This window comes from Hyperolius riggenbachi, chromosome 1 (genome assembly GCF_040937935.1).
Source record: "Hyperolius riggenbachi isolate aHypRig1 chromosome 1, aHypRig1.pri, whole genome shotgun sequence".
In the NCBI taxonomy this organism is placed as follows: Eukaryota; Metazoa; Chordata; class Amphibia; order Anura; family Hyperoliidae; genus Hyperolius; species Hyperolius riggenbachi.
In genome coordinates, this window is record NC_090646.1 from 504896196 (window position 1) to 504923485 (window position 27290).

Here is a 27290-nt window from a genome sequence, read left to right on the forward strand (position 1 = left end):
TAGGCGAGGACAGCATCTGTAACAGAGAGCATCCCAGGACATTGGAGCTGCGGCAAGGGACAGATAGGCTGCCAGGGGCTGGAGGAAGCACCAGGTAAGTAGATCTGTTTTTTTTTGGGGGGGGGGGGGGGGGGGGCTACCTTGGCAATGTTGCAACTGAAGTAACATAGATGCAAAATTGACATTCTTTTAACTGTACAAATATGAGATTCACACTGACCTTGATGTCACAAAATGTTTTTACCTCTTAAAGAGAATCTGTACTCTAATATTCTTACAATAAAAAGCATACCATTCTATTCCTTATTTTCTCCTGTGCCCATCTGTGCTGTTTCTGCCACTCCCTGCTGCAATCCTGGTTTGTAATTAACAGTTTTAGGGAGTGTTTACAAACAAATGACATGGCTTCTAACCAGAGTATCATAGGCTGTGAACAGCTATCTGGTGTGACTCATGCAGAGCTTGGAGGGGTGTGTAAAGCTTCTGCCAATGACAAGCAGTGCTGCACATTCCACACATTCCAGCTTTAGCCCGACAGACACGACAGAGGAAAGAAGATAAGATTCATTACAGAGACAGTGCAAGTAGGAAAGGCTGCAGTAAGACAGACCACATTAGAACAGGTATAGTAACTTATAGGACAGAAGAAATAAGACACAAAATATTGTTACAGAGTCTCTTTAAGGTATAGTAACTTATAGGACAGAAGAAATAAGGCACAAAATATTGTTACAGAGTCTCTTTAAGGACCACGGTGTTAAACCCCCCTAGTGACCAGGCTATTTTTTAATAATAATTAATAATTTTTTCTTCCCCCTCCCTCCCTCCATCTCAGCGCCAGCCAATAACAGCGATCGGTGAAGCCTATGACAGCGGATTGCTCCTGTCTCCCCCAGGGGACAGCCGAGTGGCACGGCTGTCCCCAATACAGCGCTGCTTTAGATCTGTACAGTCTTATTTCACGGCAGTATCGCCGCTGGGAGACTAATGGCGAAAAGGAGCTCTGTCATTCCAGCGGGGATGTGCGTGCAGCGGCGCGCGTGGTTCCCTGCAATCCCCGCCCCTAGCACTTCACGCTGATCGGCCTGGAGTGGTCCTGGGGCTGCCACCGCATTCATGCCAATTGGCAAAAATACAGAATGCCCATCCTTTGCTCAATAACTGCTATTTCAGCATGTTTCCATGTGCTCTACATTATTATGCTCTACATTGCAATGTAAAATTATTTTTATTCTGTGGCTTATAATGGGTTAAAACACCAGACCTTTTCAAGGAACGTTTCCTGTGGATCAGAAAATGGCCAAATAATTTAAGTTTCACTATTTTGTGTAAAGCATATGCAAGCAATCAGGCTAGAATCACAGTGGGCGTTGCATTCCCTGTAACAGCAGGAACAGAACGGGAAACCAGCGCTGAACTTTATCCCCTCACTGTGTCGCATATACTGAGGCTGGGAACACGCTAGGCGTTGTGTGAAAGGTTGCATTTTGCTGCATATGCGTTTGTGCGTTTTAAGCTTTGCATGCACTTTTAGTGTGTTTGCGTTTTAAGTGCATTTTGCTTTCGTCTTGATGCATTTGTATTTCGCACAGTAAAATTGCATATGTGTTTTTGTGTGTTTTGTATGAACTTTTATATGCGTTTTATGCAAATCGCTAGGAAATCAACAGGAACTGGGAATACATCACTAAACTTGTTTTTTTTTAAACCTATACAAACAAGCATACTAAACGCTACACCTCTACGTCACCATTGGCATACATTAGGTGCGTTTTAGATGTGTTTTGGTAAAATATGCAGCAAGTTCAGCGTTTTTAAAAACGCACATTGCAAAACTCAAACGTGTGTGTTTTTTTATGTGGCCCATTGACACACTAGCTTTTCTGCCAAGTGTGTTCCTATCCTCAAGCTAATAATTCCAGCTTGCACACAGATTTCATGCAAATTGTATGCAGTTTGGAGTTGGACAATCAAAATCTGCAGGAAGTGCATATGACTGGCCCAAGTCCAAGCTGCATACAATTTGCAATAGGCTAGGTGACAGCAGGAACACAATGGAATGGGAAAGCAGCCCTGCACATTATCAGCGTGTTGCACCATATACGGTGAAGCACACAGTCAATTAAAAGTATGCTTCACTGCCACTGTTCATGCATGCATTTTGCGGTAACACACTGCACGCTGTTATGCCACACCTGCCGCACTGCAATATCGCACATAGGTGGTGGATTTTAATGTGGCCGTTGTGCCGCACCACACTGTGAACATGGCCTTTGAGGCTTGGTTCACACATCAATCTGTACATTTCTAGTTCAGTCCTGTCCTGTCCTGTCCTGTCAGTTTTGCATCACTTTTCAATCAGTTTTACCTGACTGGACCGGAACTGTACACCTGTGTGAACACACCCAGAGGAAACTGATATAAAACTGACAGGACTGGACCGGAACTGTACACCTGTGTGAACACACCCAGAGGAAACTGATATAAAACTGACAGGACTGGACCGAAAATGTACACCTGTGTGAACACACCCAGAGGAAACTGATATAAAACTGACAGGACTGGACCGGAAATGTACACCTGTGTGAACACACCCAGAGGAAACTGATATAAAACTGACAGGACTGGACCGGAAATGTACACCTGTGTGAACACACCCAGAGGATATAAAACTGACAGGACTGGACCGGAAATGTACAGATTTACGTAGGAACAAAGCCATAGAAATACATACAAAACTGATTCCAACTGTCAAAAACTGACTGGACACCTTTTTATGTGTGAACCAAGCCTAGGCCCCATATACACTTAATTAGTTGGTACACTTTTTTTTTCTTCCCCATAACAATGCATTGTGAAAAATATTTCAGTTAAAGCGCGTTAAGTGTGAAAGGTGCCATAGGATAACATGGGTATTACTTTGAAAATATGTTGTCCTTTCAGTTATAACTGAGAGTAACTGACTAAGTGTAAACGGGGCCTTACTTAAACTTACATGCAAGCTAGCAATTTTATCATCGAATTGGCCATCTCTAGTCATATCACAGCACTCAAGATGTTAAAATTGGAAAACAGATACAAGTTAACAAAGTTATCAAATGTATTCTTTTTTTTTAATCTTTTTAAATCCTAATTGCCTATAAATAATATACAGTATATTCTGGCGTATAAGACTACTTTTTAACACAGGAAAATCTTCTTAAAAGTCGGGGGTCGTCTTATACCCTGGGTGTCATCTTATAGGGCAGGTGCTGAAACTTCCGAGCTGGTCTGGAGAATCTGCAGTTGCCGCATATGGTGAAGGGAGCTTAAAAATGTCCGTGGTCACATCGCCACCCTATGCGTCGACCGTATGAAAGCAGCGCAGCGCACTTGTACAGGGCGGTGCTGTACAAGTATGGTAGAAGAAAAGCAACTCACCAGGATTCGTGGAAAAAAGTGACTTAACGTGGTCCCAATGACGAGGCGAGGGGGCACCTCACTGGAAAGGTGTAAGTGAAAGGTGGAGCAAGCTGCAGGAGTCTGGGGCCCTGGGGTATGGAAAAAAAAGAGAGCAGCGCTGTGCCAAGAAAAACATGCCTCTTTCACCCATCTGGCCTGTCCTTGTATCCTATTACCGTACCTCCTTCTCTGCCTCTCAAATCTCCCTCCTGAGGACTACAGTGAAGCTGCGCAGGTGCGAGATCTCAGAGGCAGAGAAGGAGGTAATAGTATACAAGGGTGGGCCAGACAGGTGAAAAAGCATGTTTGCGCTACCGCTTTGATAGTCTTGGAGACAGGGATAGCTGACCAATCCAAGCAGGCTTTGTATATAACAACCAGCCAATTGTTTGCTGTGATTGGCTGGTTGTTGCATGCTGGGTACTACATACAGTACAGCACCAGTATCTGTACCTGTTTATACAGTATAGCACCAGTACATACAGTATACAAATGTCCAAGAGGCAAGAGGTGTAGTCTTATAGGGCGGGTATATCCAAAAATGTATATTTTAACTGGAAAAGTTGTGGGTCGTCTTACATGCCCAGTCGTCTTATACGCCGGAATATATGGTAATTATCATAGGTCCCAGTGTATTTTACTTCTGTTTTCTTACTTATCTTTTCTCCTCATAGAACATATGACATATTTTCAGTAAGTCAGCAAGAAATAAAAATGAGTTGAGATGAACAATCTCAGCTCTCAGGTAAAGGGAAATACCAACACAATGCAATCCAGGGAAGCAGGAAATTTGGGCGCATGAGGCAGGTGGACAAAAAGGGCGCCGCCATTCACTCCCATAATAAATATCGTTTAATGGGCGCTCAACAGGAAAAAAGGGCGCCGGAGAAAAATAACGTTTTAAAAGCGGCGCCCGGAGACTTTTAATGTTTTATAACTGCTTCTCATGATTACCCATTATTTAATGATTTATAATTGTTTAAACATTATTTTTAAACGAAAAACAGTACAATATTTTTTAAAACATTACTTTTAAACGAAAAACCGTACAATTTTTTTTTTTTAAACATTTTTAAACGAAAAACCACACCATATTTTTTTTCAAACGTTATTAATGCTTATCACTGGGGGGGTCTTAGGTTAAGGCATCACAAGGAGGGTCTTAGGTTTAGGCACCACCAGGGGGGTCTTAGGTTTAGGCACCAACAGGGGGGTCTTAGGTTTAGGCACCACCAGGGGGGTCTTAGGTTTAGGCACCACCAGGGGGGTCTTAGGTTTAGGCACCAACAGGGGGGTCTTAGGTTTAGGCACCAACAGGGGGGTCTTAGGTTTAGGCACCAACAGGGGGGGTCTTAGGTTTAGGCACCAACAGGGGGGTCTTAGGTTTAGGCACCACCAGGGGGGTCTTAGGTTTAGGCACCAACAGGGGGGTCTTAGGTTTAGGCACCAACAGGGGGGTCTTAGGTTTAGGCACCAACAGGGGGGGTCTTAGGTTTAGGCACCAACAGGGGGGGTCTTTTAAACGAAAAACCACACCATATTTTTTTTAAAACGTTATTAATGCTTATCACTGGGGGGTCTTAGGTTTAGGCATCACAAGGAGGGTCTTAGGTTTAGGCACCACCAGGGGGTCTTAGGTTTAGGCACCACCAGGGGGGTCTTAGGTTTAGGCACCACCAGGGGGGTCTTAGGTTTAGGCACCAACAGGGGGGTCTTAGGTTTAGGCACCAACAGGGGGGTCTTAGGTTTAGGCACCAACAGGGGGGTCTTAGGTTTAGGCACCAACAGGGGGGTCTTAGGTTTAGGCACCAACAGGGGGGTCTTAGGTTTAGGCACCAACAGGGGGGGTCTTAGGTTTAGGCACCAACAGGGGGGGTCTTAGGTTTAGGCACTAACAGGGGGGTCTTAGGTTTAGGCACCAACAGGGGGGTCTTAGGTTTAGGCACCAACAGGGGGGTCTTAGGTTTAGGCACCAACAGGGGGGTCTTAGGTTCAGGCACCACCAGGGGGGTCTTAGGTTTAGGCACCACCAGGGGGGTCTTAGGTTTAGGCACCAACAGGGGGGTCTTAGGTTTAGGCACCAACAGGGGGGGTCTTAGGTTTAGGAACCAACAGGGGGGTCTTAGGTTTAGGCACCAACAGGGGGGTCTTAGGTTTAGGCACCACCAGTGGGGTCTTAGGTTTAGGCACCACCAGTGGGGTCTTAGGTTTAGGCACCAACAGGGGGGTCTTAGGTTTAGGCACCAACAGGGGGGTCTTAGGTTTAGGCACCAACAGGGGGGGTCTTAGGTTTAGGCACCAACAGGGGGGGTCTTAGGTTTAGGCACCAACAGGGGGGTCTTTTAAACGAAAAACCACACCATATTTTTTTTAAAACGTTATTAATGCTTATCACTGGGGGGTCTTAGGTTTAGGCACCACCAGGAGGGTGTTAGGTTTAGGCACCACTAGGGGGGTCTTAGGTTTAGGCACCACCAGGGGGGTCTTAGGTTTAGGCACCAACAGGGGGTCTTAGGTTTAGGCACCAACAGGGGGGTCTTAGGTTTAGGCACCACCAGTGGGGTCTTAGGTTTAGGCACCAACAGGGGGGTCTTAGGTTTAGGCACCAACAGGGGGGTCTTAGGTTTAGGCACCAACAGGGGGGGTCTTAGGTTTAGGCACCAACAGGGGGGGTCTTAGGTTTAGGCACCAACAGGGGGGTCTTAGGTTTAGGCACCAACAGGGGGGTCTTAGGTTTAGGCACCAACAGGGGGGGTCTTAGGTTTAGGCACCAACAGGGGGGTCTAGGGGTTAGGGATAGGTACAGGGAGGGTTCTGTGTGAGAGTAGGGTTAGGTATAGCCTTAGTAAAATTCTTATTAATGTTTTATAAAACGTTATTATAAATTTCACTTTTTAAACAGGGAAGATTAACGTTTTTAAAATTGCCGATCTCATACACATTATTTAATGATTTATAACTTTATAAAACATTATTTTTAAACGAAATATAGCACAAATTTTTTTTAAACGTTATTCATCATTATCATTTAAAACCCTGCGCCCTTTTTTCCCGGCGCCCTTTTTTAACGTACGCGCAATCCAGTCAGTCTGATTATATACTGCTAGTTGCAGGGATTAATGGCAAACCTTATTTCAGTTTGATATGTCAATATAAAACATAGCCATTCTGTATTATTGCTAATGCAGGAGTCACACTTAAGAAAAACTGCAGCATTTTACCTCATACCAAAACCACATGCGGAAACCCATGCACTGATTGTCTATGGTGCTGCTGTGTTTTCAGGGGGCATCTTCAATTCCACATAGCAAAAAAAAAAAAAACATACAACCTGTTAAAATTCACCCCAAAGCGCACAATTGTGTGGCAAACAGCCTGCGAGGAATCGTCTGTGATTCCCACAGATGCAAGTGTGACCCCTCCTTAATGCTAGGTACACATACTATTTTCTGACAGATTTACTGCCAGATCGATTACCGGTATTTCCAATCGATATTCCATAGGCGTGAACAGAAAATTGCTCGAAAATCAGATTGGACCTGATGGAAATAGTCGATCTGACAGTAAATCTGTCAGAAAATTGTATTGTGTGTACATAGCATAACAGAAACAGGAGTAATGAAGTCTCACAATTTTGTGCTAGACAATTTATTTATGAGGTGTCAAAATTAGTAACAATGGTTCTTGCTTTGCGCAGTTAATTAATTATGCAGCAAGGGATTTATGGACAGTCAGTATTCTAAACATAGTGCTGTTGACATCATGGTTGCAAAAAAAACCTGAGCTTATTGAAAGTCTGTGTGGGCTGCAAGGTGGCATGGGAACACAATCTTTAAACATAAAATAAAACTGTAGAATATCTTAAAAAGTCATTTTTTTTTGGGAAGGAAGATAGATACAATCGTTTATTTCATTAATTTATTTTCGCCTCGGGTGTCCTTTAATAACATTAAAGAGAACCTGAAGTGAGAGAAATATGGAGGCTTCAATATTTATTTCCTCAATACCAGTTGCCTGCCTATCCTGCTGATCCTCTGCCTCTAATACTTTTAGCCATAGTCCCTGAAAAAGCATGCAGATTAGAGGTTTCTGCCAAAAATCTGAAATTATTAGCTATATGTTGGTTTCATGTGTGTGATTCAGACACTACTGATGCCAGAATACTGCAATTTTGTAATTAAATGCAACTGGTATAGTTTGAAAGGAAATAAATATGAAAGCCACCATATCCCTCTCGCATGCAGCACTGATAAATGTATATAGCAATTTTAAAGGGTTACTAAAGCCTAAAAAAAGCAGTCCTTCTCGACCCTCCAGTGAGCAGTGGCGGCCCCCTCAAAGCTGCTGCTGTGCATGCCCAGCACCCTGATTGCGCTCCTGTTGCCAGAAGCGGTCCGCACCTGCGCAGTAGAGCTTTTTCCATACTGCACATGTGCAGAACACTGCAGTGCACAGGGATGCAGGGAGGAGACGTGGGCATGCAGGAGGGTGGGCACAGGATGACTTCAGGGGGCTATAAGAAGCCCCGGGTAAGTTAAACTGATTTTTTTACCCATATTTCCTTTAAAGCAAAAGTTGGAATCTCCCTTATAATTAGGCTAACTTATCCGGTGAAAAGTGGGGAAATGATGAGGTTAGAATAATTATATATTTGTTAATTGCAGACATTTTGTACACTACCTTTCAGAAAACACTGAGATGGTTACGTTACTGACTGCATCAATGGGTTTCCCAATATAACCACAGTCTAGGGTCAGTTACAAGGGACTACAAGTAATCTGTCAGTCTGCATTTGGTGTGTGGGAGAAAAACAGCAACCGGAGGAAATCCAAACATGAGGAGTACATAAAAAGGTTATTGCAGATATGATCATACTTTGGATATGAGCATGGAACTTTGGCACTGCAAGTCATCTGGCAGTTTTTTTAAATCAAATAAAGAGTTCTGATAGCCTCTATGCACACATGAAGGAAAGACAGGCTTCTTTCACCACACATTTACTGCCATTTCCTGTAGTATCCCAACCACCTGGAAGCATGAATGAGACTTCAAAGTACATCTCACACCTGTATGAAACTGGCGTGAAACTCAGAAAATTGTGCCCTTCCCTTTTTCCTTCACCAGGCTACCCATTGGCTAGTGGCCACTAGACCAGCACCTACTCACCCTGTGACCTACACCACATGACTATAGATGACAGTTGGTTAGTAGGAGCAGCATGAGGGAGAAAGGGACCAACATAATTTATGACTAGCTAAGGAGCTGTGGCCCTCAACCTGAATTTTACATTGGGCCCCCTCAAGTACTTAACAATGCATATGCAGCACCAAAACCTACCAAAAACAGATGCAGTATCAAAGTGTTTTAATCAGAGGAAGGTTTTATCTTACTGTTTGTTAATGACTACTAAGATTTAATGCAGATATAGAGGTGATCATTACTAGCATAGTACCACTTGAAGATCTAATACAGTAATTAAGGGGGGGGGGGTCCTCGTGGGCCCCTCTGATCCAGGGGCCCCAGTACATTCCCAACCTCTGCATCCTCCATTCCTATGCCACTGCTCATGTCTGAGTTTTCCTTCATAATTAGGTGGAATAAGTTTACTTTGAAAGATGTGGCAGAGGTCCTCAAAAGCTTGAAACCTTTTTAATGTAACTTTTTTAACTTTTTTTTGCAACTTTATTGACTGCTTTGTACAGTGTGTATTCCAGTGTGCAAGAGTGTGGAGGGGCGCTTGTGCACTCGTGGGAGTGTGCGTGCATGCATGCAATCATGTGGAGACGGTAATTAGTGCAGGCTGTGAGTCTCATGTCCAGAAATCTTCAGAAGCACTAAACTAGACGTGAGACTCGCGTCCAGGAACAGTAAGTGGTTAAGTGTCCCAAAGCCAATTCTATCCATGCACTCAAGTTGTTTTCTGTCAGCCAAAACTTGTATAGCTTGTAATTACTTATCTCTGAGAGTTATGCTATAGTCCAACTCCAACTAGAGAGAAACTGTGCTTTGCATACCTGAATTGTTAACCTCTTCAGAGAAAAAAAACAACACAGCCTTGTTAAATGTGTGCTTGGCAATCTACACACATGTTTATTTTAGCATATTACGTTAGCTCAGGTACCCTTTCACCAATTTACGTCCCTGAAAACTTCCTCTTAGCTCCCAGGGACATCAATACTCATCTCTCTGTTTTCACGAGTGGTGCGCTCCCGGCATCACATGGCAGTGCACAGATTGGTAAATAGGAACATGTGTTTCCAAAGCCAATCAAAGTGTCTACTGAATAAATGATCACTGTTGCAATTCATCTTGAAAAAACAAACTGTCACTTCTTTCTAGGTTAGAATATTGTGAATTAGCATTCTAAGTAGATAGGAGACTGTGTGGGGACATTTTGTGGACAAAAAAGAATATTACATGAAAAATATTACAAAATAAAATTTCTATACCTGTAATATGCTCTTAACCCCTTCTGTCCCCTCCTCTGCCCCATTTAACACACTTGTAAAAATTCAAAAAAAAAGTTGTTACCTTTGGGACTTCACTTTTTTAATATGTATGCCATGTATTACTGTTATAATGTAATTATTAATAGAGAAAACCCAAAACCCAAAATGGAAAAAATACACCTTTATTTTAAAATAAAATTTTGTCACAATAATTTCTACTAGGAACACACATCTACACAAGCGCATTTTATTTTACAATTATAATGGCTAAAAATTGAGAAATAATTAATTTTTTTTTAAAAATTCTTATTTTTAAAATGCATACAAAATAAAATAATTCTTCGCAAAAAAGTGTAGCACCCAAAGAAAGGCTAAAAGAAAAAAGAAAATGTATGAATTAGATTAGAATGAAATAAAGTGTGGTAGAATTAGAAGTGATTAGAAGTGATAAAGCTATTGCCAAATGAATGGAATCCGTGCTGAAATGTCAAAATTCCTCCTGATTGGGAAAAACCCTTAGGCCCCATTCACGCTTACAAAACGCAACACGCTAGCGATTTTACTAGCGTTTTGCTGCGGCGATTTTTGGCGATTAATGGCAAAAATCGGCATACACACTTGATTTTCCGGGATCGCGATTAGCGTTTCTGTAGCACTAAACACGATCGCCGGAAAATCGCCTGAAAATGGTGCAGGATACAAATTTTTTTTTAGCGATTTGCGTTAATCGCAGTCGATCAATGCAAATCGCCAAAGTGAGAATGGGCCCATAGGGTTCTATTGCAGTAGCGCTTTCAAAAGAGCTAGTGCTTGACCGTTTTGCCGAAATCGCGGCAAAGTGCTCAAGTGGTTAAATAAATAGCATAGATAGAAGAAGAAAGTTAAAACGTAATTTGCCTTTTTTAAAGCTGAAAACATTCAACTTTATATGATATTAAATGAATTTTTCCAGTGCACTCCTAGAAATCTTACTGTTCTCGGTTTTTGGAAGCATTAGACTACTGTATCTAGGAACAAAAATAATATCCAACAGGAATTCTCCGCATCCAGGTAGTTTTATGTTTTTTTGTTGGTCATAAGCCTTCATAAGTAGCTATTGTACACATAAATGACTGCTTGAAAAACTCAGAGTTCTACTACAGTCAGCGAAAGATCTATTTTCTGCATCTCAGACGCTAAACAAAATAGCAAATGTCTTAAAATAAACAATCCCCAAATTACAAGAAAACAAATAGAAAGAATGTTTTAAGGGCCAGCTCAAGAGTCGGCTTACTTGTTATTGTCATATTATTATAAACATAGTTTGGCTTGACAGATCTCAGAATTACTGGAGAACATTTATCAATTCTATCACACAAAAGGCAATGCAATGCAAGAACAGTGAGAAGACTGATTTTCTATAGCTGAGCAGCTTATCTGTAATTCCCCCCCCCCCCCCCCCCCTGCTGCTCGGAAATAGCAAAGCATTCAAATAAATCCTGCATCAGAAAACTTCTTAAAGGAAACCTGAACCGAGAGGAATATGGAGGCACCCATTGCTACTACTAAAAACAAAGGCTCAACATGACAGCCTGGCAGCTGGAAATTAAAAAAATAAATAAAGATGGCAGCTCCCATACTCTTTAGAGCTACATAGAAATCCACGTTTGCAGAGAAAAGCACAGTGTTCTCAGTTCAGCTCTGTATATAACAAGGATTGACATTTTCATGCTTTGTTTACTTTGCTTTTATGTGCATATAAAACACAGCTATTTTACACAATTCCTAACAGAAGCTGGCAGATAGGAGCGCCAAAGTTAACTTCCAGTCAATGGATTAATGCAGGAGATGAACATGAGTAGGAATGAACAGGCAGGTTCGCCAAAATCTGGTTTGCAGGCAAACCAAGGTACTTCACAGCTCCCCAGAGTTTGTGAAAAAGCAATACAAAAGGTCGTCATATGGAAAGCAGGGTGGCACATGGGAGCTGTGGGTGAGTGTATTCTGTATGACTGTATCCTACAGGTACCCTACTTGACTTCGGTCTTGTCCCTGCTAATGTCATAACCAGTTGTGGCGCCAGGGGGGTGCTTTGGGGTGCTGAAGCCACCCCTAAATTTGTCCAAGCGCCCTATTAGCACCCCCCAGAGTGAACTGACTTTCGGTGTCTAATAGACGCCACGTCAGTTCACTGGCAGCAGCAGCCCACAGCTCCGGCAGCGGCAGAGCAGGGCTACAGTAAAATGGCGTCCGAAGCCCTGCTCTGGAGACTTCGAGTCTGCAGAGCAGGGCTTCAGGCGCCATTTTCCCGTAGCCCTGCTCTCAGCGCGGGAGTTTCAGTTGCTGGCTGGCAGAGGATCGCGGGAGCTGCGCCCCGGATGGAGGCCGGGACAGGAGTTCCTCAGCAGGTGAGTAAATTTTTTTTTTATTTATTAACAGGTGTATTTTCTGGGCAAGTCTGCCACATGATTGAACTGTTTTTTGGTCAAATCTGCCATATGATTGAAGTGTTTTCTGGTCAAATCTGCCATATGATTGAAGTGTTTTCTGGTCAAATCTGCCACATGATTGAAGTGTTTTCTGTTCAAATCTGCCACATGATTGCATGTATTTTCTGGTCAAATCTGCCGACATGATTGAAGTATTTTCTGGTCAAATCTGCCACATGATTGAACGTATTTTCTGGTCAAGTCTGCCACATGATTGAACGTGTTTTTTGGTCAAATCTGCCGACATGATTGAACGTATTTTCTGGTCAAGTCTGCCACATGATTGAACGTGTTTTTGGGTCAAATCTGCCGACATGATTGAACGTATTTTCTGGGCAAATCTGCTCACATTATGTGTATTATGTGAATTTTCTGGGGAAAGGGTCACCAAAACTTGGGCCCACTGTCTTTGCGTTTCACTTTTAAAGGGAACCCGAGGTGAAAATAATATTGAGGCTGCCATATGTATCTCTTTTTAAGCAATACCAGTTGCCTGGCTGCCGTGCCGGTCCTCTGCCTCTAATTCTTCTAACCATAGACCCTGAACAAGCACGCAGCAGGTCGGGGGTTTCTGACAATATTGTCAGAACTGACAAGATTAGCTGCATGCTTGTTTCTGGTGTAATTCAGTTCACTACTGCAGCCAAATCGATCAGCAGGATAAGCTGGCAACTAGTATTGTTTAAAAGGAAATAAATATGGCAGGCTCTATATCACTCTCACCTCGGGTTCACTTTAAATTACAGTTAGCTCTGCCCTCATCCGGTCATGGCCATGCCCATTCGCGCCGCGGGTCATCAGCTACCCCAGAAGTTGGTCAGGCACCTGCATAGCACCGTCCCAAAAAAAATCCTGGAGCCACCACTGGTCATAACACAGCCATTGATGAAGGGAATCCTGGGAGCTGGAAAATGAAAGGAGGGCCGGGAGGATGGAGCCCCGGACAGGTTACTTAAATACACTGCTCCCCTGTGCCACTCTGAACCCCTCTGCACTGTTGAAGCCCAGATTTCAAATTCCCCAAATCAGTCAGGGATTTGCACACCATTTCTTGAATTTGGATGTGGCAGGTTCACTCATCCCTAAACATGAGTTATAATGGCTCTGGCCTGGGCAGCAAAGTGAGAATCTCTGGACTATCAGTACTCTGAACAATGTATTGTTGCCACAGTTGCAATTTCACTAAATTCTAAGCTGACTAAATTTTTTAACAATTAAGTTCCCTGCAGCTTTAACTGCTAGCTGCAAAGCCATATGATGCAGCACACATATGAACCATCCCCCTTTTCTTCCCACCAACAGAGCTTTCGGTTGGTGGGGTCTGATCACTGTTGCCAGATTTGTGTTGTTTTCTTAATTAATTTATGTTATTTAATTTTGAATAAAAATGTGCATTTTTATTTATTTATCCCTCCCCCCGACAGCCAATCAGAGCAATCAGCTGATCACTCTCTGAGCCTCCCCAGGGGACAGCCGAGTGACACGGCTGTCCCTGTAGATAGCAGCACTGTACAATATAAATAGATGGCGGTTTCACCGTTCTAAAAGTCTGATAGCGGCCGCTGGAACGGAGCTCCTTAATTCAAGCGGGGATCCCCTGCAAGCCATTCCTCCAGGACTTGACGTCAATTGGCGTTACGCAGTCCTGGGGAAGCCTCCTTGCGACCGCCAATTGGCGCTAGGCAGTCGTAAGGTGAGAACATGAGATACTTACCTAAGAAGAGGGAAGGTTGTAGATCCTCCAGAAGCTTCCCACGTCCTCCTCCAGACCACAGCTTCTGCCTGGGATCCTCATACAGTGGCTGCATGAAAAGGAGCACGACCACAATTACATATCCAAGAAGCTCTTCACAGGATATGTTCTGGGGTCCATGTGCAGGAAAGGTGGGGCAGGAGGATATGGGAAGCCCCTGCAGGATCCAGAGGCTTCCCTCTTCTTTGGTAAGTATCGATCTTTTTTTTTTTTTAATATCTTACACTTCCTCAGTTACACTTAACTTACTGCATATACAATATACATGGCTCAGCTGTGAGTAGCATGATCTGACAATCATCAGACCAGAATATCACATGCTCCTGCTGTTCAATCAAGTGGCATGTTAATCTCTATGGAAAGTGGAGGTGGCATTGTGTGTGAAACCTCCAGTAAAGGAAATATAATAGTGATCATTTTTTACTCGAAAAAACAACTAATTCCCAGGAAAGTTTATAATAATAATAATAATCCAAGCATTTATACAGCCCTTTTCTCCTATGTGACTCAAAGCGCTCAAAAGCTGCAACCACTGGGACGCTCTCAAGAGGCCACCCTGCAGTGTTTGGGAGTCTTGCCTAAGGACTCCTTACTGAATAGGAACTGACTCTAGTGGTGCCCACTACACTACCCAGCCACACAGGTTGCTCACAGAGGATAGGCCTGACTCATACAGAACAGGAAGACATTGATCAGACACTCCTGTTTACTTTTCTGCATTAAGTAGCAAACAGCAAGTACAAGATTTCACTGCTGTAAACTGGCTCAGTGGGCAGGTAGTCACAGGTAAAGTGGTGGTTGCAGAGGCACCAGCACGACAACACTTTAGTGTCACAGGATGTGAAATGGCTGCTTGCTTCTTGCCTCTACACCCACATCTTGGTGCCTCCCTCCCGCCTTGTGGATAGCTAACTTACAGCACTGGTATGTTATATTTGCTATTTGTCACTTAACACAGCAAATAAACAGAGTGGCTGATCAATGTCTTCCTGTTTCCTACATTATTTATCCACTACAGGTTCACAGAGCCATCTGAGTGCAAAGAATGGAGATTGGGCACCTTCTTGAATTACTTTTACTGACACTGCAGCTTCCTTCTGATCAGAGTGCTGTAGTTTTCCCACATTTGTACATTGTCATATAAACGTAGATTGTTGCACCGTCAGTTGGAAAACTGTCAAGCAACAGTCACCTGTTGCCACACTCCAAAAACATACTAGAAAAAAGATGGCTTCTCCCCAAATTAGTCTTATGGTGCACACTAATGGTACAATCTTTTTGTCCAATCTTTCCAAATCTATGTAAGTAGAATCATAACCTGAGTAAATATATTTTGAATAGATAATTTAGGTAGTCCCTCATATTACATAGAAATGGTATGATTGGACAAAAACAATAGTATAATTAGTGGGCACCTTTAGACTAGGGTGGAATCATGACTACAGTAGGGAAAAGATTGTGAGATCTCTGAGGAAAAGTCAGTGACATGTCACCGTGTACAGCCTGTGCCCCACATGGTCGCCCAAGGGATGAAACCCTGATCCCTGCTAAATGACAGTGTTTGTAAATGTGTACACATTACATTACAAGCACTGTCACTCAGCAGGGATTGGGGTTTCATCTCTTGGTGGGGCACAGGCTGTACAGACGCCAGGCTCCAGTCTAGTGACACATTCTGTTGCTATTGACAGGGGAGGAGGGCAGACGACAATGTGCATAACATAGTGGCAGGGAGCGGGAGTGGTGAGTAGGAGAACAATGCCTGGAACCAGCAATCAGCCAAAACAATCCGCCAGGATAAAACCAGGATTAACTCGGGAGCATGGCCGGATTTTTGGGCAGGCCACATAAGCAGTGGCCATGGGTGGGGCTTGAGCTGGGGCGGTCATGCAGCTGACAGCAGATCAGCTGTTTCCTAATTGCCACTTTGCTTGTGTCCTCCTGCAACTGCCTGACTCTGGCCCATCTGCCTGCCGCATGATGTCAGTGACATATAGCCCTGTTGATCTCTCCTTTGGAGCTTCCCCTTCACTGGTTGATCTGATCTGCGTACACAGAGCTGCAGATCATCAGCGGAGTGGTGGCTCACAATGATGAGTGAATGAGGGGTGCCCAGTGATGACTTCCTGTTTAAGGCTGGGCATCGCTCACACGCTCATCACTTGGAGCCACCACACTGATGATCTACAGATCTGTGTCTGCCGTCATGCAGTGAGTGAGGGGAGCTGTAAAGGAGAGACGAGCAGGGCAATATGTCACTGACTGACAACTGAGGACGGGCAGAGGGGCCAGCAGACAGGCAGCGAGAACAGAAGCTCTGCACAAGGCCGAGTCCTGAAACAGGGGCAAATAAGGGAGAAAGAGGTACTGGGTTCCCAAAGAGGGACTGTCCCTCCAAAAGAGGGACAGTTGGGAGTTGTGCTGTTTGAATCTGCAGCTACAGGAAACTTTGTAAGGGTTCGGGAGCCCGAGTGCTCCTGGAGACAGGATTGTGCATGCTCTAAAGAGCACGCTCACGCACGTGCAGTACAGTGCTGCCTGTGGCGGCACAGAGCAGTATTCGATCCATTGGTCAAATTCTGCTAAAGGGGCAATGTCACTGGAATGGGGGGATTGTGAGAGGAATGGGAAGGCACTATAGGACCAATAGCATTCCCTCTCTATAGGTAAGTATCTGCTTTAAAAAAAAAAATCACACCAGATTTGCTTTAAAAGAAGAACAGATGGTAGAAATAAGAAAACTGTCAGTTTCCGTGGTCCATGCAACAGTCGTTATAGACTATGAAGCATTAGTATAAAGTATAGGAGCTAGTTCCCATAAGTAATGGAGAGAGAGGGAGGGAGGGAAGGAGAGAGAGGGAATGAGACAGAGAAGTGAGAGAGGGAGGGAAGGGAGGTGAAAGAGAGGTTTTATTCTTTTGACCAACCACAACTGTGCTAAACAGGCTCAGCAGCTGAGTCGGATGTGTAATAAATCATCTCAGCAGAGGTGAGCTACCATAGGATAATTAACACACACAAATAATAATGGAGCCATTAAAATAGTTAACGCTTAATTTGCTGTTTAGGCTGTATATTTCCATTCCCTTCCCCTTTCACCAGATCATTAGTCTGCTGAGACCAAAGATCCATAAAAATACCAGGCAGACTTCACCATGGTGCCGCTGCCTATTCACACAAGTCACATAGTAATGTGCAGGCAGTGAATGGAGAGAGCAGTGCAGCTGGATGCGCCTCTCAGGAGGCACAACAAGTCTTAACCCTTCGCTGAGGTGAAAGCTCCAGGCTCGTATTCAGAACTAGGGGGGGAAAGAACACAACGTGTTAATAGAAATAAAATCTGTATGTGGGTGTTAGCAAACATTCTGTGTGGTCACAAAAAACATCTAAGAATAGAGCAAGTCAAGCCAAGGGGAGTGAGCAGAGGACGGTTCCCCGGTGTGATTGCCATACATTATGCTTGCCGTGACCACATACTGTCCGCTGCCCGGTGATTTGCAAGCCACGTCTTATTATGCTACAAAAGGAATCCCATTCCTGTTTTCTCGTTAGGCAGTGAACAAAACAATGATGCAGTGACTAAAAGCAAGCAGGTTTCAGTTTAGTATCTTCAGATCATACACAGGCTGCTGTGACCTTCTGCACTACGCACATGACTCCAAGTCTCATTCTCATTACAAAACAATAATGTGTTACATTTATGCTGTGTGAGCATCAAACACGGCAAAACAGGTTGAGGACAGGACTATGCTACTGATTAAGTGACGCCATCCTCACACAGCGAGCCGAGGTCAGCAGAGTTCACTCGCCCTCACATCACAACCCTGCACAGGAAAATATGCCAGTTTGATTTGTTGGCTCTTATCAATCAGATGGAGAATGTTTTGCCCGCAAAACTAAAGATGGTCATAAGCTGCATACATGAAAAAAAGGTGTGCAGTCATTTGGGAGCTGGGGATAGCCAGCAGTAGAATATCCGTAAAATTACTAATTATCTACAATTGGGCTCTATGTAATTACGATAGTAAAATATCAGTCATTTTTACCAATAGTTTACTATTGCCTAACCTGACCTCATTCTCATTGAGCCCTCCTTACATTGATGCCTTATCCTAACCGATCCCTGTGCCACAATCTCAACTAATATAAGTACCGCCGTTGCCACTAAATTTGCTCTTCACCGCTATCCACGCCACCTAATTATGATAACTATCAGGTGTTGGTGCCCTAATTACCATCTGGGTGCTGGCATGGTCTATGGGACGCCCATTTTACTGAAGCGCCTTGGCGCCTAAATTACCTGCTTTGCATATGCCAGCCACCCAAACCCAGAGTGATTTTTAAAAAGGACCACTTGCTCAATCATTTGTAAACTAAATGAAGCTACACAGAGCACCCAATTGCAATGAAATGTTTAATCAAACGTTTAAGTTAAATTGTTTTGTACTGTTCAGCGTAATGCAAACTGCCAAATGACTACTGCAGATCAATTGATATATTCAGCCCTGTGCGACTGCTTTTCCCGTGAAAAAGTCAGTTGAAAATTACTGTCTGATCTCAAGGTAGCCATAAACTTCAGGAGCATTCTATTGTTACAGTTAAAGGAACACAATGGCAAAAAATTGTAAAATATAAAATATGTGCAAACATATACAAATAACGAAGTACGTTATTTTCCAGGGTAAAATGAGCCATAAATTACTTTTCTCCTATGTTGCTGTCACTTACAGTAGGTAGTAGAAATCTGACAAAAGTGACAAGTTTTTGTCTAGTACAGAGGCGCTCAAACCTACTGCTTGACCCACTGAGTTGTGCTCCCATTTTTGCCTGAGGAAGCGGGGTCACGCCCGCGAAACGCATTGCATTTGTGGAGTTGAATAAATTATTTGTCAATTCTGTTTTATCGAGACTCGAGTGAGTTTTCTTTTTTGTAAGAGGGAGGTAAGTCCACCCTAACATCCCCCTCTGCTTTTAAATGGTTTTTAAAACGTTTTACTCTACTCTGGCGCCTCTGTATACCGAGCTTTTGCTGATCTTCTAGTCCACCCTGGGTGGAGGGGTGCATCCCCATCTACTATCTACAGAGAGCAACTTCTTAACCTGAGTGGGGTCAGGTCCTAATGCTCCCCACCTGCATTTAAAGTGGTTGCCTATGGGTAACCCGTGTTTGTGAGTATATACACATAAAATTGTATTGAACTCTTCATTTTACCTGACAATACTGCACCATATTGGGCTCTCGATTCTCTTCTTGTTTTTAAGCATCTCTTCATAGGGGATTCTGAGGGATTTTTTTTTATTATCAAAAGAACTTAGTGAATGGCAGTTGTTCAGTCCAACTGCCAAAAAACTGTGTAGGGAGCAGGGAAGCTGGCCAGCATCATTGTTTAAATGCTTTTTAGGGAATATCTTTATAAAGAATAAAAGCCTTGCTGAGAATCCCCTATGCAGAGATGGACTAGTCCAAAACCTGTCACTTCTGTCAGATTTCTACTACCTACTGTAAGTGACAGCAACATAGGAGAAAAGTAATTTATGGTTCATTTTACTCTGGAAAAAAACATACTTCTTATTTATCAATGTTTGCACATATTTTAAATTTGACAATTTTTCACCATAGTGCCCCTTTAATTATTATGTGGAACTACTTACTATATTTTAGGAATAAAAGTGAATATTTTTAAATTGCAACCCCTTTCCTTCCCGTAATATAACCATACAACACTCATGTCTATGTTTTTATAATGGAATAAGGACTCAACACTGGTGTATGATATTTGTAACATGTTACATATACTGGAACTTTTAAACCTAACACATAACCCCATCATTATAAAAAGAACAGCACTCAGTGGATATTTTGTTGTGACCACCAAAACACGTATGAATGGATAGGCCTGAACAACACAATTCCTGGACAACACAGGCTTTCACTGTATACAGAGCAGTTTGTGAACTAGTAATAGAGCCGAAGGGACCCTTTGTGAACCGGTAACAGAGGCAAAGGGACTCTTTGTAAACTGGTAACAGAGCCGCAGAGACTCTTTGTGAACTAGTAACAGAGGCAAAGGAACTCTTTACTGCTTCGCTGACAGGCTCACCCACTGACACAGTAGCTTCATTGGTCCAAAGCAATTTTATTTTGCCATGCATTGGTCAAATTCTGGTAAACCTATCTCTGATGGTGGTGGAAATGCATAGACCCTTATGTGTACAGGGAATCCAGTTACCCCAGCCATAAAAAGTGTCTACTTAACTCATTATGCTGGATATGTATTCTTTTTAAAATGTCTGGTTGAGGATTATAAGTGCATGGTTGAAAACAATAGGACTAAAACAAAAGTTGGAACAACCATTTCTAAACAGAAGGAACCTTCAACACCATATAGCATCAATATACAACCCTGTTTCAGCAAAAAAAAGTTTTCCAATGAAACTTATCTTATTCATTATTTGGAGCAAAATAGTAGATTTTTTTTTAATACGTGTATGCTATCAAATAAAAATAGTAAAATATAAATTATGTGAGGAATCAAACCCCAATAAAAAAAATGACCAGGAGTAGAATGAGAACATGCTAGATAAAAAAGAATAGTTTTTTAACTAATTGTATTAGAGTGTTTCTAAACATACACTATGACTAACTAACATTATCCTGCTATGTGATGCAGTAAAAGTTATATCAATCATCTCTAAAGATGGCCATATGCAGATGAGTTTTAAGAGTAGATTAGGTAGATTAGTTTCTCAACATTATAGCATGTACTCCTTTACTATGAGTGCATTAGCCAAGTACCCCCTTAATGTGGTTATATCAAACACCCCTTGACGCACATTTATTTGCTAGGAGTGCTCTATAATTGTGTGTAACTGCTTTGCAGACATTCTTTGATGCTTTTAACCAATTATATATACTTACTCAGGTTTGTTTCTACATGATTACCGAAACCTTTTTAACATCAAAACTTACTATAACAGATTGATTTACAAACTACAAAACACCCCTGAGCCCAACGAAAGTACCTCCTGGGGTACGCGTAATACGTGTTGAGAACCTAGGGATTAGATCATTTTGGAAGCGCATGTTGGAAATGTATTTGCTGCCAGCTTATTGATTAACAGCCTGACATTGGCTGGAAGCATGATTGGCAGGGGTGGTAATGTTTTCACAATTGGGTGGTGGATTTATCTCCTCTGGTTCACACATAAATTTGCACACTTCCAGTCTGGTCCTGTACTGTCCTGTCAGTTTTGCATCAGTTTTCTATCAGTTTTACCTGACTGGACCTGAAATATACATGTTTAATGTGTGAACATACCCATAGAGACATACAAAATTGATACAAAACTGATAAGACTGGACTGGAAATGTACACCTTTTATGTGTGAACAAACCCTGAAATAAATACAAAACTGATAGGACTGGACTAGAAATGTACAGATTTAGGTGTGAACAGCTATAGAAACGCATACAAAAATGACAGAACAGGACCGAACCGTAAATGTCCAGGTTCAGGTGTGAACACAGCTATGGAAACACGTACAAAACTGATGCCAACTGTCAGAAACTGACAGGACAAGACTGGACACCTTTTCATGTGTGAACCCAGCCTTACATAGTTGTGTAGCTCATAATCTCACTGCCTGATCAATATTTGATTAGGTTTTTGCTAAAATCTGATTGAGATCCAATGAAGTGTAGTGTACTAATTGCTACCACCAGAATGAACTTTGATAGGGAAGTAATCAACTTGTATAACTGGTCTGTTATAAAGCTCTGTCTGGTAACCTTAACATTCCTGCTCATAAGCTTCTGTGAGGTAAATGGATACAAGTAGAATGAATAAGGTAAATGGTAAAGTTGTAAATGTGTCCATATGCAGGGGCGAGTAAGAGAGAGAGAGAAAGCGAGAGCGTGTTTTGATATATATGTACTGTATACTTTCACATCACATTTTCTTCAGTAAAGGTGACCATACACACAAACATTGCCAACCGATATGGCAAAACGAATGATCCCTCTCTGATCAGAATCTGATTCTCCGAACAGAATCTGATCAGAGATGGGACAATTCCTACCACGCACAGCACATCGATTTTCGATACATTTCAACAGGCAGTCTGTTGAAAGTCGATCAAACCCCAGAACGTCTGGAAGCAGTGCAAAGCTATCGGCCAACAATCTACCGCCGCTCCTGTCTCGCCCCTAATCAACTGAGATTTTCCATCCTGTCTGTTTAATAGTTTTCATCAATATTAGCCCAGAAATGACTGTTGATCAAACATGTTGTGCAATAGATTCGATCACATGCTAGCACCTCCGTAAGATTGCCATCCACAGCTGTGCCTGTGGGCTTCTGCACATGCGCGCCTGTTGTGATCGTGCTCCCGTTACCAGGAGCGCTCTGAGCTTTTTGCACATAAAGACTTAAACTCTGCAAGCACAAACCGCTCCTGGCCACAGGGCACATGCGACCATGGCTGTGGTCGGCGGCCTTATGGAGGGGAAAGAGGTAGACTGGAGGGCAGCAGAACTGCACAATCGAACCAGATAGTCAGCCAGGGATTGAAAGAAGCACCAGGTAAGTAAAACATAACTTTTTTTTAGCACAGATATCCTTTAAAGAGCACTTGAGGTGTGAGACCTATGGAAGCTGCCATATTTATTTCCTCTGAAACAATAACAGTTGCCTGGCTGTCCTGCTGAACTTTCTGGTCATTACGGTCTAAATCACACACCTGAAACAAGCATGGAGCTAATCTTGTCAGATTTGTGATAGACAGCTGATCTGTAAGCTTGTTCAGGGTCTCTGACTAAATGTATTAGAGGCAGAGGATCAGCAGGACAGCCAAGCAATGTGCATTATTTAAAAGGAAGTAAACATGTCAGCCTCCATATCCCTCTCACCTTGGATTCCCTTTAAGTCGTCCTGCATTACTGGAGATAAATGGCCTAGTGAATGAGTTTAGTAAATAATGCCAAATATGAACTTCTAACTGATTGGCAAATCCCAAAACCAGTGAATAGTCAAGAAATAACCTGCATGGCAAACAAACTTTATTGGCTCCAAGAAACTAGATTACTTTTTTTTTACTAGCAGAGGTAAACAAAAGCTAACGAAAGATATCAGAATGAAAATAACAACATGATGGAATCTTTAGACCTCTAAATACTATTAACAGGCTGCAGCTGTATTCCACTGTGTGGACTTCGGTGGACTTTCAGACTGCATGGTATTGTTTGGAGCACTTTTATCCCAAAGAAAAAGAAATCTATATTTACCTGATTTCCACTCGATCGCAAAAATAGAGACGCAATCCAAAATAAGAAGTGCAGTGAGCTCCCCATGAGTGATTCCTATCCACTTGCTCTGTGTCAGCTCTCCAAAAGCAATGTCACACAGAGGTAAAGCTGCTGTGAGCAAATGTCCTGAACTTGTTAGAAAGTATCTGTGCTACAGCAAAAGTCATGAGCTCCCACGTGATTCAGGTACTGCAGAGTGGCTCGTGTCTATCTTGTGAAAGGTACCTGACCCCTTATTGATGTCCTCCTTCCTTATTCTTCTGTCAGCATCTGCTGGTCAGAGATCCGTGATTGGCTGCAGGTAGAAGGAAAGAACACACAGCTCTAAGTCCCAGAGCATCTGTTGTTCATCTTGTCACCACTGAAGAATCTGACTTTAGATTTCTGACAATGTGTACCTCCATCCCACAAATTCTAGGGTGGAGAGAAGGCTTGAGTGATGTCATGCTGCTCACTCCTCAAAGTTTGTCTTAGTCCACAACACTATTTATAACCTTACGTTACACGAGCTCCTTGCTGGGTCCTAACACCAGCCTGCTAGAAACAATAGGGAAATGTTAAGTCAATAGAGCACACATTTTGCAGGCTGCCTGGGATTAGAAGCTGTGTGCTGCTATCCAGAAGAGAAATGTAACCATTCCATGGCTCGGTCATCTGCCAAAAATGTCAAGGGTTCGTAGTCTGAATGAAGGCCAACAGTGACCTAAAGCAGAACAATGAAATTACGCTGCTTTGTTGTGGTTAGGAACATATTATACTTTTGATTATTTCAAGAGCATTCGATTAACGCATGCTCAATATCACAGAAGGATTGCTTGCAACATGTAAAGTCAGCCAGGTGCCCAGGTAGCCCCAAACAAAATCAAAAACTTTTAATGTAAGTTTTTTTTTTGTTACTTACAAATAGATGTACAGTGGAGTCTTAGTCAACCAGATCTCAGTTAACCAGAACTTTCAGGCAACCAGAAAAAAAGAAAACCCTGGCATTGCAGGATGCACAAAACTATTCTTATAGTACCAAGGGCATAACAATAGCCCCCATGACCCCACTGACGTGGGGAGGCCTGAGGTCTAAGGGGTCTCAGTCCTGTGTCATTGTGTGATACTTTACCTTCTTTCAGCGAGTGGAGTGACAGGTTCTCACGCCTCTCTCTTTACTGTAGCCGTCATACAGCCTATTTCCTTGCTGCTCCCGTCTCTGCATGTCACATGAAAAGGAGAGGATAGGATGCAGAGGATTATGCAGTTGGGCCCAGCTGGCAGAGTCTTACAGGGATGCAAGGGGCTACTTTAAGTTACACCTCTGTACAGTATGTTACACAGTAATAAAGCTGTGTTACATTAACCACTTATGTGGTTTGCAACGGATTATCTAAGTCCTGCAGGACTTCAGTTCCTGTTCCTATTCGTTAATCTAAGTCCCCCGTGTCAATGATTGCCGGCATCAGTGAGATGCCACGATCATTGTAAGTCCCGAAATAACACGTAGTAACACATCTGCGCTTTACTTCCTGTTCGCGTACTTATAGTACGCTATTAGGAAAAAACACGAAGACATCTTGTGACCAAATAGTAAAATTCCGCCTACATACATTTATTTTAGCAACAGGTAGAGGGATAGTCGGCACATGCAAGCAAAGCAGCATTAAAAAAGCTTTATTCCTTAGGCTTCATGCATATTGCAAACAAGGTTCTTTTGTTCTACTGTATTTACTTATACATTTATTTTAATAAATAGATCCACACATACATCTAAAATTAACTCCTTCTGTCCCACACTCTCCCATAGTACCCAAATAAAAAAATTTAGGGACTGAACTTTTTTAATATGTATGTCAAGAGGGTATATTACTGTTACTTTTGAAAAGATGGGCTTGTTAATAGTGATGGAAACAAAACTGAAAAAATGCACCTTAATTTCCAAATAAGGGTGCCACATTTGTGTACTTTAAAAAAATGCCCATTTAAGATTCCCCTATTGACAAAGGGGACATGCTATGCATCCAGGGTCTTATCTATTCATTATTGTACAAAAATGTTTTTAAGGCCAATATATACATCGTGATTATATTTCCTTACCAACATAATCACATAGATTCTGGTTTTCTGGCCATCATTTCAGTTTTAATTGTTTTGCATTTTTTTGAACATTTGTCCCCGAAAAAAAGATGTTACATAGTTACATAGTTATTTGGGTTGAAAAAAGGACATACTGTACGTCCATCGAGTTCAAACGGAAAATAAAGTACAACACCAGCCTGCTCCCTCACATATCCCTGTTGATCCAGAGGAAAGCAAAAAAAACCTACAAGGCATGGTCCAATTAACCCCAAAATGGAACAAATTCCTTCCCAACTCCAGATGGCAATCAGATAAAACCCCTGGATCAACACCACTGGGCATTACCTAGTAATTATAGCCATGGATGTCTTTCATCGCAAGGAAAGCATCTAAGCCTCCTTTAACCACTTGAGGACTGTAAGCTTACACCCCCCTAGTGACCAGGCTATTTTTTGCTATTTAGGCCACTGTAGCTTCAAGGCCTCGCTGCAGGGCTGTACAACTCAGCACACAAGTGATTCCCCCACCCCTTTTCTGCCCACCAACAGAGCTTTTTGTTGGTGGGCTCTTATTGCGCCCCAAATGTTTGTTTTTTTATAATAATTTATTTCCTTTTTTTAAATAAATTTGACTATCTATTTTTATTTTTTTTAAACCCCGCTCTCCCTCCCCCCCTTCCCCGCCAGCCAGCCATTCAGTGCGATCGGCTATCATAGGCTTCTGCCTATGACAGCCGATCGCTTCCCTGCCTTCAGAGGTGACAGCCGTGTCACACGACTGTCCCTAGTACAGCACTGCCGTAGATTGCAGCGATGTACACTGTAAATAGACAGCAGTTTTGCCATCTAACAGTCTCCTAGCGGCGATCACCGCTGGGAGACTGATGATGGAGCAGAGCTTCGTCATTCAAGCGGAGATGCAGGTGCATTGGCGAGTGCGTGATCTCCTGGAAAATCCCGCCCCAGGACTTGACGGCAATTGGTGTTAGGAGGTCCTAGGGCTTCTGCCGCGATCATGCCCACTGGCGTGACATGGTTGTGGGGGGGGGGGGGTTAGATGCAGATATAGAATTTGCCATAACTACTTCCTGTGGCAGTGCATTCCACATCTTAATCACTCTTACTGTAAAGAACCCTTTCCTAAATAAATGGCAAAAATGTTTTTCCTCCATGCGCAGATCATGTCCTCTAGTCCTCTGCGAAAGCCTAGGGATAAAAGTCTCATCCACCAAGCCTTTATGTTGCCCTCTGATGTATTTATAAATGTTAATTAGATCCCCTCAGTTTATCTGATCTTTCTTGGTAAGTGAGACCTTCCATCCCACGTATCAATTTTGTTGCTCGTCTCTGCACCTGCTATAAAACTGCAAAATCTTTCCTGTAATGTGGTGCCCAGAACTGAATTCCATATTCCAGACGTGGCCTTACTAGAGAGTTAAACAGGGGCAATATTATGCTAGCATCTCGAGTTTTTATTTCCCTTGTAATGCATCCCAATAATTTATTAGCTTTAGCTGCAGCGGCTTGGTATTGAATGTGATTATTTAACTTGTTGTTGTAGATGAGTACTCCTAAGTCCTTCTCCAAGTTTGATGTCCCCATCTGTATCCTGTTTATTTTGTATGGTCCAAATGCATGTTGTATGGTGCTAGACCATTGGTACAACCAAAATGCATGTGTGAGGATCCGCTTGCCTGCCTGCGCAGGCAGGCAGCCTTTTGACCACTGTTCAGGTCTGCATTCTGCGGGTCTCTGGAAGAGAGACCTTTTGTCAGTATTGCAACTTGCTGCTGAGGAATTTGCATATGTTTGTCA

General features: G+C 42.7%; 1 protein-coding gene across 1 annotated transcript in view; it reads right to left on the bottom strand.

Annotated features, from left to right (window-relative positions):
- LOC137532788 (adhesion G-protein coupled receptor D1-like) overlaps window positions 1–23759 on the bottom strand; it is an 853822-nt gene extending 830063 nt beyond the window's left edge. Inside the window, exon 1 of the mRNA XM_068253730.1 lies at window positions 23395–23759. Coding sequence (XP_068109831.1) covers window positions 23395–23460 — 66 coding nt within the window. The 5' untranslated portion in view covers window positions 23461–23759. The remainder of the gene's footprint in view (window positions 1–23394) is intronic.
- Window positions 23760–27290: the final 3531 nt, after the last annotated feature.